Raw genomic sequence first — 15,424 nt, 5'->3', positions numbered from 1 at the left:
AGGCCAGCTTCTCTGTTGGAAACATTGGTCCTATCAGGATTGCTTAGCAACTGGGCCAGCCTAACCATGGAGCTAACTGAGGAGGTCACCTCACACAACAGGATGGCAGGAGGGTGCTGACCTCCACCTGTCCACTTGCCTGTATGGCGGCTCCTCCTCCTTTGCAAAAGGAATAAGCCAAAGAGAAAGTGTAGAGAGGACAGAAATGGGCTGAACCTTTGGAGATGCTTCGTCTCCCTCTTTCTTTTCCAATTTAGGGAGTAGGTGGAGCAGGAAATGGCACATCATGAGTTGGGGGTTGCAGTATTTGGCACTTTCTGCAGTGGACATGCAGACACACATGAAAGCTTTAAAAGCTTAAAGAAGAAGCAACCAATTGTGTGCTTCCTTCAGTCTGGAAGCTGGTGCTGACGGACGTCTGTTACACTTGGAAGATGAACAAGTTAGTCCTGATTCACTGAAGCATTCTGAAGTCATTGGTTGGGGGGGAGGGGGGGTAAGGACTCCTAAAATCTTCAAGAACAATAATTTCCAGCACTTCTTTCACCATATAATATGATGCAGTGATGCACAGGGTCACTGTGGAACCAAATTTTTTGTTACCACTAAATGGTTTCGGGCAGAAGTGTCAGGTAAGGGGTAGGGAGGGAAAAAGGGGGTGTGACATACAACCTGGTGTTTTAACTTGTGTCAGAATAAAGCAATTAATTTGCAGCCTGAAAATACAATCTCAGTGTCAAGAGGGTACTCCGTATATGTCTACCTGAAAGCTTATAACCTCTGCTGACACATAAACAGTTCCACTTGCTTCCTGACATTCTTTTGACACTTTCATGATCCCCTTACAAGGTTGCCATTAAAGTACATAAAGAATGGTGGCAGGTCAAGTTTCAATTATCTGTTAGCATCTGAAAGCCTGATGCTGGAACTAAGGCATCAGCCTTAATACAAAGGCACTGTAGTAGTGTTTGCCTCTTGCATTCTTTAGCAGAACTGAAGAAAACAGTGATAACAGCCTGTAGGAATGCTTTTGAGTTATCACACGTTTTTTTCCCCCAGCTCTGACTTTCTTCTAGACACAATAGCTGAAGGAATCCAATGCAGAAACTGCCCTGCACCTCTTGGTACCAGCTACCCTAAAGTCTCACAATGCCAAGGGCCACCAGATTCCAAAATTGCCTAGACTTGGCTGGATTAGGCCTGGGGGTGGTCTGTCTCTCATGCATTCATTTCAGATCAGATTCCAGCCTGCTTTTTGTTCATGCCTAATCTGAAATGAATCTAAATTGGTAGCAACTGGCAACTCTAGTGAGACCTGTCTTGATGCTTTCAGGCTTTGAAGTGTAACAATGTGAAGGGAGGGGGCCAATTCACAGGGTAGAGGTTGTAGGGCAGTGGTTCCCAAACTGTGGGTCAGGACCCACCGGTGGCTTGCAACCTGATTTTTGGTGGGCTGTGAAACAGACAAGCTGATAGCCGAGTGGGAAAATGTATTGAGCCCTATGGAAACTCAAATGGAGCAGCATGTGCACATTTATTCATGAGTAGGTGAACATGCCTCAGTTCACTTTGAAGGGCAGGCCAAGGGGAACACAACGCCACCTGAATGGTCCTGACCCAATGAACACAAGCCCAAACAAACTCAATAAGGAAGTATTCTCCCTCAAGGAAACTGTATTGAGCCCTATGGAAAGTGAAACTGGGCCACACATGTGCATTCAGTCATGAGCAGCTAATTGGTCTTGTTCTTATCAAAGACCAGCAAAGGGGAATTCAAGGCCACCAGAATAGTCCCAATTCAATGAACATGGAGCTCAACAAATACTCCAGAAGCTGGTCCCCCCACCACAGTAAAAAGGATTAAACCAGAGTCTTGAGCGGCTGATAAAGTGAAACTTCTTTTTTAGTCTCATAAAGCTTGGTGGTCCCAACAAAGTGTTGTTTTAAAAAGTGGGTCCTGATGCTAAAACATTTGGGAACCACTGTTGTAGGATATCAGGCAATTTTATGAAGAACAAATCACCCAATAGATACTAGCCCTGATGGCTATATGCTACCTCCAGGTTAAGGGGCAGGATGCATCTGAATGCCCGTTGTAGGGCAGCAATGGCAGGAGAGGGATACATCTTCATTTCCTGCTTGTGGGCTTCCAAAAACACAATATGAAAGGGTGCTGTTCCAGTATACTCACAGAATGCCCCTGTGGTGAACCACCAGGAGTGTAATAAACACACCCCTTAGAGCTGGAACTGTTGGAGACTCCATGGTACATTTGCCTTCTATCCAAACACAGAGTTCCAATTTTAGAGTTTCATAAGTTCGCTCTCTATGGGGACACAGAGTGGATACACTACAAATCCATCATGTCGAGCAACACTGCTATCTGTGCTACTGTAAATTATTCCAAACCTGGGCTACTCCCACGATTCTACTGGATGCACTGGAATCCTACATGCCTAGGACCTCATTCACCATTTCCAACCTCTTTCCTTCCTTCTCAGATATGGAATTACAGCCTGTTCCTGGTGGTTAATCTGCCTGGTGGAACCTGGGCCAAGTGGGAGGAGGTGTTAGGCGCATTAAATCTCTCACCTTTCTCTAAGCTCTGGCTGCATTTTTATTGGCAGAGTTGGTGGCCTGGACCATGTTAACAGCCTACATTGATTAACTCTTCCTCCTCATGTTTCTCACTTTCCTCACTGTGCTCTTCCCCCACTACCTCACTGAAAAGAGAGTCACACACAGACATAGAAATTATCGACTCAGGGAAAAAAAAAGCTGATTAAAGAAAGATCAGTTTACAGCTCCGTTATCCCAGCTGACTTTTAGACAAGGCTGGAGGTTAATTCTCACTAACTGGGAAAAACTGAAATAGTGGTGTGAGCAAGAGAAAACACACAAACTCTTACTATGTGGGGTCTTTCTAAATGCAGAATAAAGAAGAAAGGTCAAGTGATTTGATATTTCCTCCAAACTTTGCTAGTTCTCATGGTTTTGTTATAATAAATACATATTTGGAGTGCTAAGAAAACCAAGTATTATTTTGTTTTTAACAAATCAATTTGTTCCAGCCCTCTAAAATTCACTGGGAAATCTTCAAAGACAGTGTTATCCAAAAATCAAGTGAACAAAATCAATAAAAATTTGGCATCTATTTGACAGTTGCCTCCTCTATCCAAAAGGGTGCTGAAGGCAACATACAATAGAATAAAACACAATAAAAAACATACTTGCATGTTAAAATATAAACCTAATCAAAAATAGCAAATGCCAACAGCCAATCACAACAAACTATCAAATAGATAACGTACACTACAGTAATACACATCAGAGATCAGAAAACATTTCCAGAATAGAAATGTTTTTACCAACCATGGAAGCTGACTAGAGAGAGGCCAGCAGATTTACAAGAGACAACAAGAACCAGAATAGTGAGGCTTTCACTGTGAGGAGTTAAAAAGTGGTGGTGATAATCCTGCTAATGTAACTTCCTAGCTGTTAACAGATTTCCTCTCTTAGTCTCAGTTCCAGAATATAAATACAGTAGCTGCTGATGGTATCAGCAAACACATGTAGATGGCTGCAACAACAAGAAAGGTGAACGAAAATGGGAATACCATACAGAGAGATGGTCCTAAACACTGGTCCTGATTTTACCTATTGAAAGCTGATTGCCATGGGCTACCATCAGTGAGGGTCCAGTTGTACAGCCACCTTGTGCTACAGCAGCATGGTATTCACTCTGACCCTCCTGATCTTTGGCTAAACTACTAAATGCTGATGAAGCCATATGACTGCCAAACAGCGCACATATAATTTCTGTATACAGCAGGCTGAGATGCATTGTGATGCTTTTGGGGCAGTTGCAACTGAGTGCTAAAATCTAATCCACACATCTGTGTGTGCCAGCCAGTAGTCACAGCACTGCTTCAGTCTGCCTCTCTGCAGCTAAATGTCAGCATGGGTTTATTAAAAAACAAATCTGTTATGTTTTGAATGGTATGATACAATCATGTAAAGTGCCCTTGAATAAAAGCAGGGTCAGCTCTCTCTAGGTCATTGTTTCATAAGATGCCCCCCCCCCCATAGATCTGGAAGGAAACATGTACAAATATTGCTGTTACATACCATGGTTAATAAAGCTTATTTATCCAGCTCTAATCCCACTGTCCCTGGGCATGCAGACCAGCTCAAGAACGGTCTGAGCATTAAAGCAGCAATTTTCAACCACTGTGCCGCAGCACACTGGTGGGCCACAAATGGTCTGAAGGTTTGCCACAAGGAGTTTGGGGGAGGGTCATGTAGTAGTAGGGCCATTGGGAATGTGAGCCCCAAACCAGTGCAGTGTGCCTTGTCAACTGTCAATAACTGGTAGCACACGTTGTCCATTTTAGCACCTTCGCAGTGCAATGAGGTGAAAAAGGTTGAAAATAGCTGCATTAAAGCATGCGTTATTGGAAATGCAGTATATGGCTATAACAGGGTATATCACACAGAATTGCAGCACTGGCAAATGCTGGGTGCACCTGAGGAACCCATCAGGCAAACTGTTAAACACTGGGCCTCCTTCCTTCTGCTATTGCTACCTGCATAGTTGTGTGTATTACTGAGAACAGAGCAATGAGACACATGGAAGCAATGGCCATATTAATGCAACCTGGTAAGCGCAGCCAAGGAATTGCATGAAACCTTTCCAGCAAGCAGGTAACCATTTCCAACAATTCCACATAGAACTTGTGGAACAGAACCTGCTGCAGCTCCTCATTTGGAAGAACAGTTCTCACTTCCAGGTGTTTACCACTCCCTGGCAGCTTTTCCAAGGAAGAATCTTGTTCCTCCACTGAGTTCTTGTTCAATTCATATTGTTCTTCCTTCTCTGGGGCTAATGCCCTTGTAGACTGTTCTCTGGAGTCTCAACTTATCTAAACTGTATTGTATGTATTTAATAACTGCATGTATTTAATCATCGGTTCTGCCTCATCTCTCATTCCCTGCGGCTCACAACTCCCCCCCATCCCTTACCCAAGTTCTCCCATCCTTTTGAATGTTTTTGCTATTCCAGTCTTTTCCAAGCTGCCTTCATCTTCACTGCCAAGCCTCATGATTTATTATTTATTATTACTGTTTTTGTCAAAGCCTCAAAACCTTGGAGTCAGGTGATTCAGTGTAGAAAAAGAACTTCCCCTTTCACTGGCAAAGGTAAAGGTTTCCCACCTTTTTTCATTGCTGAACAACAGGAAACCAAACCCTCTTATAAAGGCTCAAATGTGCCATTTTTCAAAGAAATTGGCCTGAACCACTAACCCTTTCCCCAGGATGCAGACATCTTTAAACCAGCTCAAAAGAGGATTTCTACTGAGTACACACACCACTACCCCCCCCCCCCTTAGAACTTCAAGGAAAGATGGATCATGTTTCTGGATATCCCTTGTTGCCTATTGAGACTGTTCATACTCCAAAGAAAAAAGGTCAGGTTGCTCTGGTCCTTGCTATAAAAGAGCACTCTGAGTCTAGATCTCATTAAAACAGGACTAGAAAGAGGCAAGACTATGCTAGAAGAGAAAACCTCAACCACATCTGCATGATCTGCAACCCAGAAAACAAAGCAGTTATAGATAAGAGCCTTTCAAGTGCTTCATGAGGAAGCAGTAAGAGTAGGAGGTTTATCAAGCCCCAGGTAGGCCATACAGATCGTGGGTCACCGACTATACAGAAACTGGGCTAAACCAATAACAGACAATTGACTTCAAATGCTCTGAGTTTCCTTGAAATAATTTAACCAGAAATGTGCTCTCAGATCTTACTGAGAGTGGCAAAGATCCTATACAGATGGGCAGTGCAATCCTAACTTGCGCTGGAACAGATAGGCTGACTGGCCTGTGCTGTAACCAGCACAGGATTGGGGCTAGCTGCAGCACAACATGGAGCAAGGGGAATCGATTCCCCTTATTCCAGGTAACGTGGCAGCAGCCAGAATGGGGCTATTTGGATCTGCGCCACTTAAAGAGGTGGCGCAGAGCCAAGCAGTCCGGTGCTAGGCTGAGCCTCCTGGGTGAGGGTTTAGGATCCGGCCTAAGTGCCAGATCCTGGCACCACCCCCTCCTGGGCTTGGCCTACCCAAGAGCCCTCCTGCCCCAGAACACAAAGGTAGAGGAGCCTGGTTCTCCCTTCTGTTTGGTCATTATGCACAACATATGAGCTGGTTGATTCTGTAATGTCCATTATTTATTTTGCTATGTAAACTGCTTTGTGAACTAAATTTTTTTTTTTGTTGAAAAGCTGCACACTGTATAAATATTTTTATTTATTATTTCTCACTGCAAATTCTTCACTAGACAACAAGTGGAATATTGACAGTGGATCATCTCTTGATTTTTCTGCTGGGTGAGAGGTACAAAGGAAGCAACCTGCCAAATATATTTAGAAAGCACCTTCACATCCCTGCAGCTGCAAGGCCCAAATGATTGCCAGACACTCTGTAGTCTGGCTGCAATGGCAAGTCAGACACCAGTCTGCCTCCCTATTCCCTCCTATGGAATCTAACAGCAAGGTTGTGCTCTGTTCACCCAACCAATTTATTCCACAGTCTCAATCCACCAATCCCCACCTCTTGTCAACATGGCAATATAACAGAAGCCTGCTTATCCAAAACTGATGACTCTGTAATGTGCATACAAATTATGCATGAACCCAAACTCAAGTTTGCTACAGATGAATTTCTGGGGGCTTCGTGCATGCCCTGTAGTGAATGCCTGCCAAACTATGTCTTTGTAATTAAAGTGACAGAGTAGATTCACTTTCAAAACCAAAAAACAAAAACCAACACAACTATATACCAAGTCCTCTGCATACTATACTCTACTTAGGGTGCAAACCTAACCAACTTTCCAGCACTGACCTAGCCAAAATGCAGACCCAAGTTAAGGTAACAAACATGCCCTTACCTTGAGGAGGCTTCCTTGACTGCCTCCCCAATGCAAGATGAAGTGTATGTCGTATTGGCACCACTATGTCAGTACTGGAAAGTTGGTTAGGATTACACCCTTAGTGAGAAATGGCATTTCATCCTCATTACCTTACCGATCTGTAAAATCTCATAGCTTTGTAAAATTTACCCAAAGTTATGTAATTTTATACTGTGAAAAATCAGGAGTATGGAAAAAAGGCAAGCAGAAGTTTTCATGTTGCATCCCCTGCAGACAGAAATTGCACCTACAAATACACCAACCCTGAGATGCACATTAATTTCTCTTTGCAAGGCCTGAAGGAAGCAGGGAACTTAGCAGTGGTGTCACTAGGGTTTGCATCACCTGGTACGAAAGGCCAGCGCATCATCCCTATGATGGACCTCCTCCCAGGCAGTGGGCGGGGCAACATCCCCGGGTGTGGTGATGCACCATTGCCCTGCCCCTGCTGGTTTTTTGGCTATATCCTTTGATTAAATAGAGATATATTTCAATGCGGTTTGCTCCATTGTATTCTGCATGAAATTACGCATTGAACAATAAAGTGGTGGCATTATTTGAAAATACCAAGATTTCAAAAATTTCAGCCAGTAGATGTGTCACCCCCCCATGCACATCACCCAGTGCAGCCTGCACTTTTCTGCACCCCCCTTGCAACGCCAATTGAGCTTTAAGAAGACATTTCACTCAAGTACAACCTTGCTCTGCTCCCAGTGGACAGTCACATATTATTCTATCTGCGTAGTAATAATGCTAGCCTCCTGTTGGAAACCTTTGAGATTGATTTGTTAACCCAACTCAGCATCCTTCACACGTAAATAGTGCCTCACATCAGCTAACCCTTCAGATTTACAGACTGCGCATCCCAACACCTGTCTCCTCCTCGGCACGGGCATCAGGAGCATCTATTTGCAGCACTACACAGTCCCTTCCCAGGGAGCTCATATGTGACTTGCTGCCAACTTCTCAGCACACATAGCAGCTTGGGTTCACTGAGCTGTCAATCTGCTGTCTTTACTGCCAGCCATGGTGCTTGACTCTAAACAATCAGAGGAAACTCCACAAGCTGCAAGGCCAGTTATCTCCAGATGGAGAGAGACACCGAGGTGCAATGCACTACGTGCTTGATTGATGTAGGCTGCTAGCCCAGGGGCTTCTCAGAACCCGTTCCAGAAAGTATTGTTCATAATCATGGCTAGAATCCCAAGAGAATGTGCTGCTGAGAGTAGCTTTCTTTGAAAGATAGGGAGTGGCCATTCTAACGAACTTGAAATTAAAACAGAACCTCCGGGCCTAGATTTGATTGCTCTCCAAGACACCATTTATTTAATTTATTTATTTCTAGAACTTTAAGCAAGCCATAAAATGCCAGAAAGTGTGATCCAAATAAGCCACCATAGTACCATAACTTTGTTTAAACACAGAGACTGTGCCTTACCTTTGAAAGTGAGCTGTACTCGTGGAGTAGTGAACAGGTAATCCTTGGAGTAGGATGGCCACCAGCCCACAATTAGTAGGGTTGCCCAGAGCAAAAAGCCAACCAAGGGCATGATGGGGAGAGGTGTGGATCCAAAATCCAGGCAGAATTTTTAGATAGTCTAGTGGAAATGGAAAAGGAGAGAAGAGAAGACACCAGTATTATTATCTTGCACAGGCTTTGATAAAAGATCTGAGTAACTTAATTCTTCCCCATTTAAAAGGTCATTCTATTCCTCTGCCCAACTCTACCTACAGAAGGATAAATGTGTAGACTTAACAATTCACTAGCCTGTTCTTCAGAAGTCTGGTCCAGTTCATCTACATTAGTTGTTCCCAATATATAGGAGCCCACATACCACCGAGACAAAAATTGGAATCTTCGTGGATTACATGCAAGCTCCACCCCATCTCCCTACACATGAAAAATACAATTACATCAATTAGAGGGGATTGATTAGACATTAGATTTATTATTTATAGAGAGGATTTGTGGTTTGCTGCTTTTGTTGCCAGCTGTGGGCAGTCCATTCTCCGACCTCTCTGGTGGTCCATGGAGAAGCGTCTCCCAAGTGAGCACTCTCCAAAGACCACCAGAGAAGGTGGAGAATGGACCACCCACAGCGACAGCCAATATGTCCATTCTGGCTGCGGGCAGTCTGTTTTCCACCCTCTCTGGTGGTCCATGGGGGAGTGCTTGCTTGGCAAGATGCTGGAAGTGAAGGTGATTTTTTTCTGAGACTTCATGGACCAGTTCTCAGGGTCTTGTGAACCACCTGTGGCCCACATACCATGGGTTGGGAACCATTGTTCTACTTACAGCTCTAGTCAATTACACATCAATTACACCTACAAACAGATCAGGTTAGAAGCATCCAATGGAGGGGGTGTCAAGAATGCTGTTTCTGCCATTCTGAGGCAGAGCCCAAATGGCCAAAATTTTTCTGACCATTCACACAGAACTCTTGGCTTGCTACAGGGAACACAGCAGTGCCTTGATGGAAGTGGTACCTAACTTTCCCGCATTCGTCACTGCCCTCGACTGCTATCTCACAGCCCTCAACAGTTCCTGTGGGAAGTGAAAAGGGCAGAGTTTCTTATATGGCCCAGTCACAGGTGGTACACACATGGTACATATCTGAAGTATGACTCTCTTTCTCCCTTTGTCATCACAGTGCATTCATGGTCTACTGGAAAACATATCGGTAGGAAATTGCTATTCCTACCAAGTCATGCATCTGTGACTTTTTGCATTTATTTTGTTATTACATGATTCATATTACATTTATATATGTAAAGGTGCATTTGGACAACCAGCACTGCTTTCATGTGCATAAAACTTGTGTGAGTGGACTCTACCCTCTAACTAATGAGGGTCAACCTGTGTGGGCTGCTGGAATACAAAGGATACTGAACTTCAACCCCCGCTTGTGTTCAGCAATGTTATGATTTATTTGGCCTGATGCTTTGCTCAGTATTGAGTGTACTCTGGCACACAACACAGTTTGGACCATCTTCTAAATAACTATTCAGTTTCACTTTAACTCAATCTTTGCTTCCCTTAGAGTCTCTTTTAAAAAAAAAGAAAAGCAATCAAACTATTCTCCAGAAACTACTATTTGCCCCAAGAAGGGGGGGGGGGGGAGAAGGAAAATACAGGTCCCAAAATAGGAAGGTTTGGGGCAGGGGACTTTTAATTTTTACTTTAGTTTCCAGCCATGAATCACTCTCAACTTTCCATTTGTACTTCTAGTCCTCAGGGTTGCAGAGAAAGAAAGAAAAAAGAAGCAGCTGCTGTATACATGATGAACCAATATGCATTCAGAATGGAAACTTTCCTTTCCCTTTTTGCCAATTTAACTCCTCCGCAGCTTTGCTGCCTTCCCCATGGGAGATACAGAGATGGGCAGATGTGACATCATATGCACCATGTTCTACAGCAGAAATTAGAGAACAATCATATTCTCAACCACTGGAGAACTTCATATACTCCAATTTCAATTTTACATCTATTTGCGTTTTTTCTTCCACACCTTTTTGCTACTTTTCATCCAGTTTTGATGCCGGCAAACTCCCCCTGCTGAAGTGGACAGAAAAGGACTTTTCTGAACATTCAACCACCGGCCCAAGTACCACCACCATTATCTCTACCTTCTGTGTGAGAAAGGAGGCCTTAGATTGATAGAACTAGTTGGGGGGAAAGGCATACCCAAGGAGAACAAGGGTAGGCCTTGGAGAAGGAGAACGCTGTCTCTTGTATGAATCTGTCCATGAATTACAATTATGAACCAAGACCCTGCTCTTTGTACCTCCAGGGTTAGGAAGACAGAGCCTTTTCTGTTCTGAAGGATATACATGGAATTATTTAAATGACAGCTTGCTCATATTGCATGGATCTTACAGCATTTTAAATTACATGTTTTATATTGAGTTTGTATTGCTATCTACCCTGGACCCAAGAAATGGGATTCCTCATCCTACACTTAGGAACCTAAGGTGAGCAATTAGTAGTTTTGACAGTTATTGGGTGAAAACAGGAACATGGCTTGGATCCAAACAGAGCTAGTCACTGTACACGTTTCAAGAAGCATTTGTTACAGCACCTTTCAGATTCTGCATATACAGATATAAGTTATCACTAATAGTATCTCAATGGTAGTGCTAAGCCAAGCATGTGGTACCCTGAGACACATATAGGTCCTGCTTTGTCTTTGCTTAGAGTGGGCTCTAACCAGGGTCACTGCATCTACTACCAGAATATCTAAATTTCCCAGTGTAGCTGGAGGAGTCTGCAGAATGAATACCAGGCCATATGAGTCCAATTGCAATTAACAAGCTCACATGCTGCTCTCATTTGGTAAAGTAAACAGGGTTTGATTGAGGGGCAGTAATCAAGTTGTCTCCTCTCAGGAATGAAAAGAGCCCTTATAGCCCTATCCTATGGCAGCCAGAGCCAGCAGCCCACCCACAAGGGGCTCCTCCTCCACAGAAATACCCTTTCCACACAGAAAGAGAGAGAAAGGATGGTGCTGCAACTCTTACTATACTGTATACTACCTCTGCCCTCCTGCTGAGCACAAAATGCAGTGAACCAAGGGAAAGATTACTTGAACAGTACATTCTCCACTTTCTAGTCAGGAGAAATCTGGACTTAATTATTTAAAAGACAACACACATTTTCCTTAAAAAGTACAAAGGGGGGAAAGCAAAGTTTGTGTGTACCAGACCAGCTGGGTTTCACTCGGGCTCTGAGCTGGAATAGATTTGACAAGCTTGCCTAGATAGAGTGCCAGGGGCCCCGTGAAAGTGGCTAGCCAGAATTCAGATGGGACTCAGTGAATGTAATTTACAGCATTACCTTTGTTCATCCCAAAGTGTAAGTTACACACAGCTCTCCCCACTTCAACTTAGACACACCATGGCCTTCCCCAAGCCTTCCTAAGATGCCGGTAACTGAAGCTCGAACTTTTAGCAAGCAAAACATCTGCTCCGCAAACTGTGGATTTGTGGCCCCCCAGTGGGTCACTACCCAATTTCTGGTGGTTTGTGAAACTATCAGGGTAGATTAGGCTATGTGCATCAAGGGTTAAACAACCTGCTACTGGGTGGAGCACTGCTGCCCAATCACCATTATAGCCACAGAGGCTTGAGCGGTATCCTTTCTGATACTTTAGTAGTCAACTCATTGGCTTTTAGATACTTTGGAAGTCAATCCATTGCCTGAAACAACTGCCTGAGATGGCCCCATAGAGGGACTGGCCCAGGCTGTCATCTCTTTCTGCATAAGGGGCAGGTGGTCATGTCAATCTACTTTTCTTCTGCCTACCCAGTGGGTAGTATTGTTTTTAACTACTTGAGCCTTCTAAGCTTTTTTGGATGCAGCCCTTGGACTCAAAGTACTGGGTCGGATCCCTTCAGTATGATTCATCTATCCCTCTTCCTTTTACTTGTTCTTTGGCTCTGTCAGAGGGAACTGCCCCTCCTCTATCTTTCCCCTAGCACATGCTGTAAGAAGTTATCCATGTGTGCATGTATCACTAGATATATTACTATTCCTTATTCCTTCTCCACATCAGGAACATAATGGCAAGAAGCATGCACCAACAGTCCCCTTCCCTTCTGTTTCTATTGTACTAAGAATACATATGGATACAGTTATAAACCATGTCAAAATTATTCAAACAGTGTGTGCACATATGAGTAGACAAAAGCCCTTTAGGTATTTAGAGTTCCCCCCCTGCAACCAGGAGTATCGAAAAACCTCAAACCTAATGTATAGCATATACATGATTAGCATTACAGCCAGCTTCTTAAATGAGACTGTCAAGCTGACCAAGACAATTTGCCATTAAAATAAACCCAAAAACCTAGGGAAGAGAAAGACTAACCAAATGGCTTAAAGTGGCAGAAATGCCCTCTCTGCAGCACTTGGAGGAATGCCACTTGGGGGGGGGGGGAGGCACAACTGATCTCAATACTGCCCCCTCTGGTTTGCTGGTGAGCTGCAGAGTTAATGACAGAAACAAACTTCAGGGGTTTCACAGGAAAATTCTTGGAATCAGTCAAACGAATCCAGAATGACTCCAAGGACGTTTAGAGTAATGGATGGGCCCTCTAGAGAATGCAGCTCTCTTCAGCTGTGGGCAATACACCACAAATGCACGAGTTAAAAGTTTCCCGGGGCAATATATCATAGCAATTTCCTTTACACTAGGTAAATATTTGTCTGTCTTTCCACATGCATTCGCACTTCCCATTTTGGAGATTCTTCACTTAGCATACACATGAGACCCTTCTGGAACCAGAATGTCTAAAAAGCAAATTACACTGTGAAATAAAAGCTACAATCGGCTGCAGTTAAATCAAACCCCTGCCGGCCTTGGGAAATAGTTCTGGCAAATACTGATAATACATTTGGATTGTGCAGTGCGTGCTAGTGAGAGCGAATGAGATGGCAAACAAAGGAAAGAGCAGAGAAGGAGGGAAAAAGAGGGGGAGGAGAAGTATGTAAGGAAAAGGGAAGGGAGACAAGTAGTACAACAGAAAGTAAAAGAGAGCAGAAAGGAAAAACAGAAAGTAGAAAACTGGGAATGAAAAGGAAAGAAATCAAGAGAATACTATTGCTCAGAAGTGCTCCTGGCTCTACAGTTTCTGTCTCTGTGCTAGTGGAAATAGACTGAGCAAGCAACATGTGCAGATTTTGGAATGTGCAGATTTAGGAAAGAACTAGTATGCCATGCTTTGAGACCTGGGATTCCTTTATGCATATGAAGCTCAGTCACTTCTTATTCCTTGTAAATCAGTGGTTCCCAACCTTTAGGAGCTCAGGGACCACTAAAGCAAGATTTTGAGACGGTGGGGACCACATACATCCCCCCCACCCTCGCACACAAAAAATACAATTAAATTTGTAATACATAAGAAGATTGTTTAATTAATGTGATGGTTGTGCTTGCATTTGCTTCACTAGCTGTGAAAGTCTTGGGTTTACATGGAATACATGGAACACATAATAATTCCCCCCCAACTCAGAGGTTTTCACACCTGCCCAATTCAATCCAGTCTCTTTTCCCCCATACCAGACCACATTACGCACAGCCCTTGCCTCTTTTAAGTGTGGAAAAACACCTCAAAAAGGGAGAGGGTAAGCACAAGGGGATTATAGACAAGTCATGCAAGGTAGTTAAATAAGCCAACAAAAAGCGCACACATCCCTCCACAGTTCCTTTTGTTACACAGCCCTGGCCCTGCTCCCCCGCACTTATGAGTCCAGAGTCCTTAGGAAAGTGCTCAACACAATTTAGGCAGGTGGGTCCTGAAGGAGAAGAGACACGTGTGAAGGAAGTACCAGCTCAGAGAGACATCTCAGAATGGCTGCTGCATGTCTCAGGAAGAAAAGTCCTTTTGGTGTGCACTGCAAGGTCTTTGGGGGGGGGGAAGCCTCTCTTCACTTCCTGTTCTAATTGCTGTCATGCTCTAGCTGTGGACTACTTTGGTTGGAGCTAAGAGAGTGTGAGCAAACCTATAGGTAGGCTGCAGTCACAAAACAACAGCTGCCTACTCTGCCATTAGTCTGTGAAACTCCTTGCCCCAGGATGTGATGATGGTGTCTAGACTAGATGCCTTTAAAAGGGAATTGGAGAAATTTCTGAAGAAGTTCATCATAGCCACAGTATGACTAACAGCCGCATTCTAGGCATGTCTACTCAGAAGTAAGTCCCATTATAGTCAATAGGGCTTACTCCAAGGTAAGCATGCATAGGATTGCAATCTGAGGAGATAGGGGAACTGGCCAAGTGTGGGGTGGGGGAGGGCTTCCCATGGACAAAGCTGCTGCTGCTCTCTGAGGAGGAAGAGTCAGGGGTTGCACCTGCTATACTTGGCTATGGTGGTGCCTGTCCTGCAACTTCTGGGATTGCTTCTCCCCAGGTGGGCAGCTTGCAGTAAGATAGCAGAGGTGCTGCCTCTTTCCCTCTCCAAAAGGGGTGCCAAAACCTGGTTGCCTGGATCCCTTGCTTCACCCCTGGGCATTAGAAGAGCACATCCAGGGGGCCCAATCCTGCCAACTGGGGAAGGGGTACCAGGGCTGGGGCTTGAGCATACTGTTTCTCCCCTCTCCTGCTGCCACACTGCATCCAACTCCCTTCCTCTGTGTTCCCTGGCCAGCTGGAGTCTGGACTCTCAGCAAAATCACATCTAGAGAAACCCACTCCCAGGGAATCCCCCCCCCAACCAGCCAGCCAGTGATGCCTTTGGGAGCCTGTTCCTTCTCCTCCTCCTTATTACTCCCATTCTTCCCCTCCTCAGGCCCCCCTCTTCCTCCTCCTCCAGTGGCAGCCCCCCCCCCACCTGCCTGCCCAAGAGACTTCTCAGGCTGGCTGCAGTCCTGATTTGACTCCTGAAAAACCAGGCTGCGAGGTCTCACCTCAAGGCACAGGGTCAAGGAATGGAGGCAGCAGGCTGGAGGCAGCGGTGGCAGGGCA

General features: G+C 44.5%; 1 protein-coding gene across 2 annotated transcripts in view; it reads right to left on the bottom strand.

Moving 5' to 3' along the window:
- SEMA3F (semaphorin 3F) overlaps positions 1–15,424 on the bottom strand; it is a 160,779-nt gene that overhangs the window by 138,530 nt on the left and 6,825 nt on the right. For both annotated transcript variants that reach the window (XM_066613264.1, XM_066613263.1), the window contains exon 2: positions 8,404–8,563. In XM_066613264.1, the coding sequence (XP_066469361.1) occupies positions 8,404–8,515 (112 nt within the window). In that variant the 5' untranslated portion in view covers positions 8,516–8,563. The remainder of the gene's footprint in view (positions 1–8,403; positions 8,564–15,424) is intronic.

This window comes from Tiliqua scincoides, chromosome 2 (genome assembly GCF_035046505.1).
Source record: "Tiliqua scincoides isolate rTilSci1 chromosome 2, rTilSci1.hap2, whole genome shotgun sequence".
Lineage (NCBI taxonomy): Eukaryota > Metazoa > Chordata > Lepidosauria > Squamata > Scincidae > Tiliqua > Tiliqua scincoides.
This window is presented reverse-complemented; position numbering and strand designations above follow the sequence as displayed.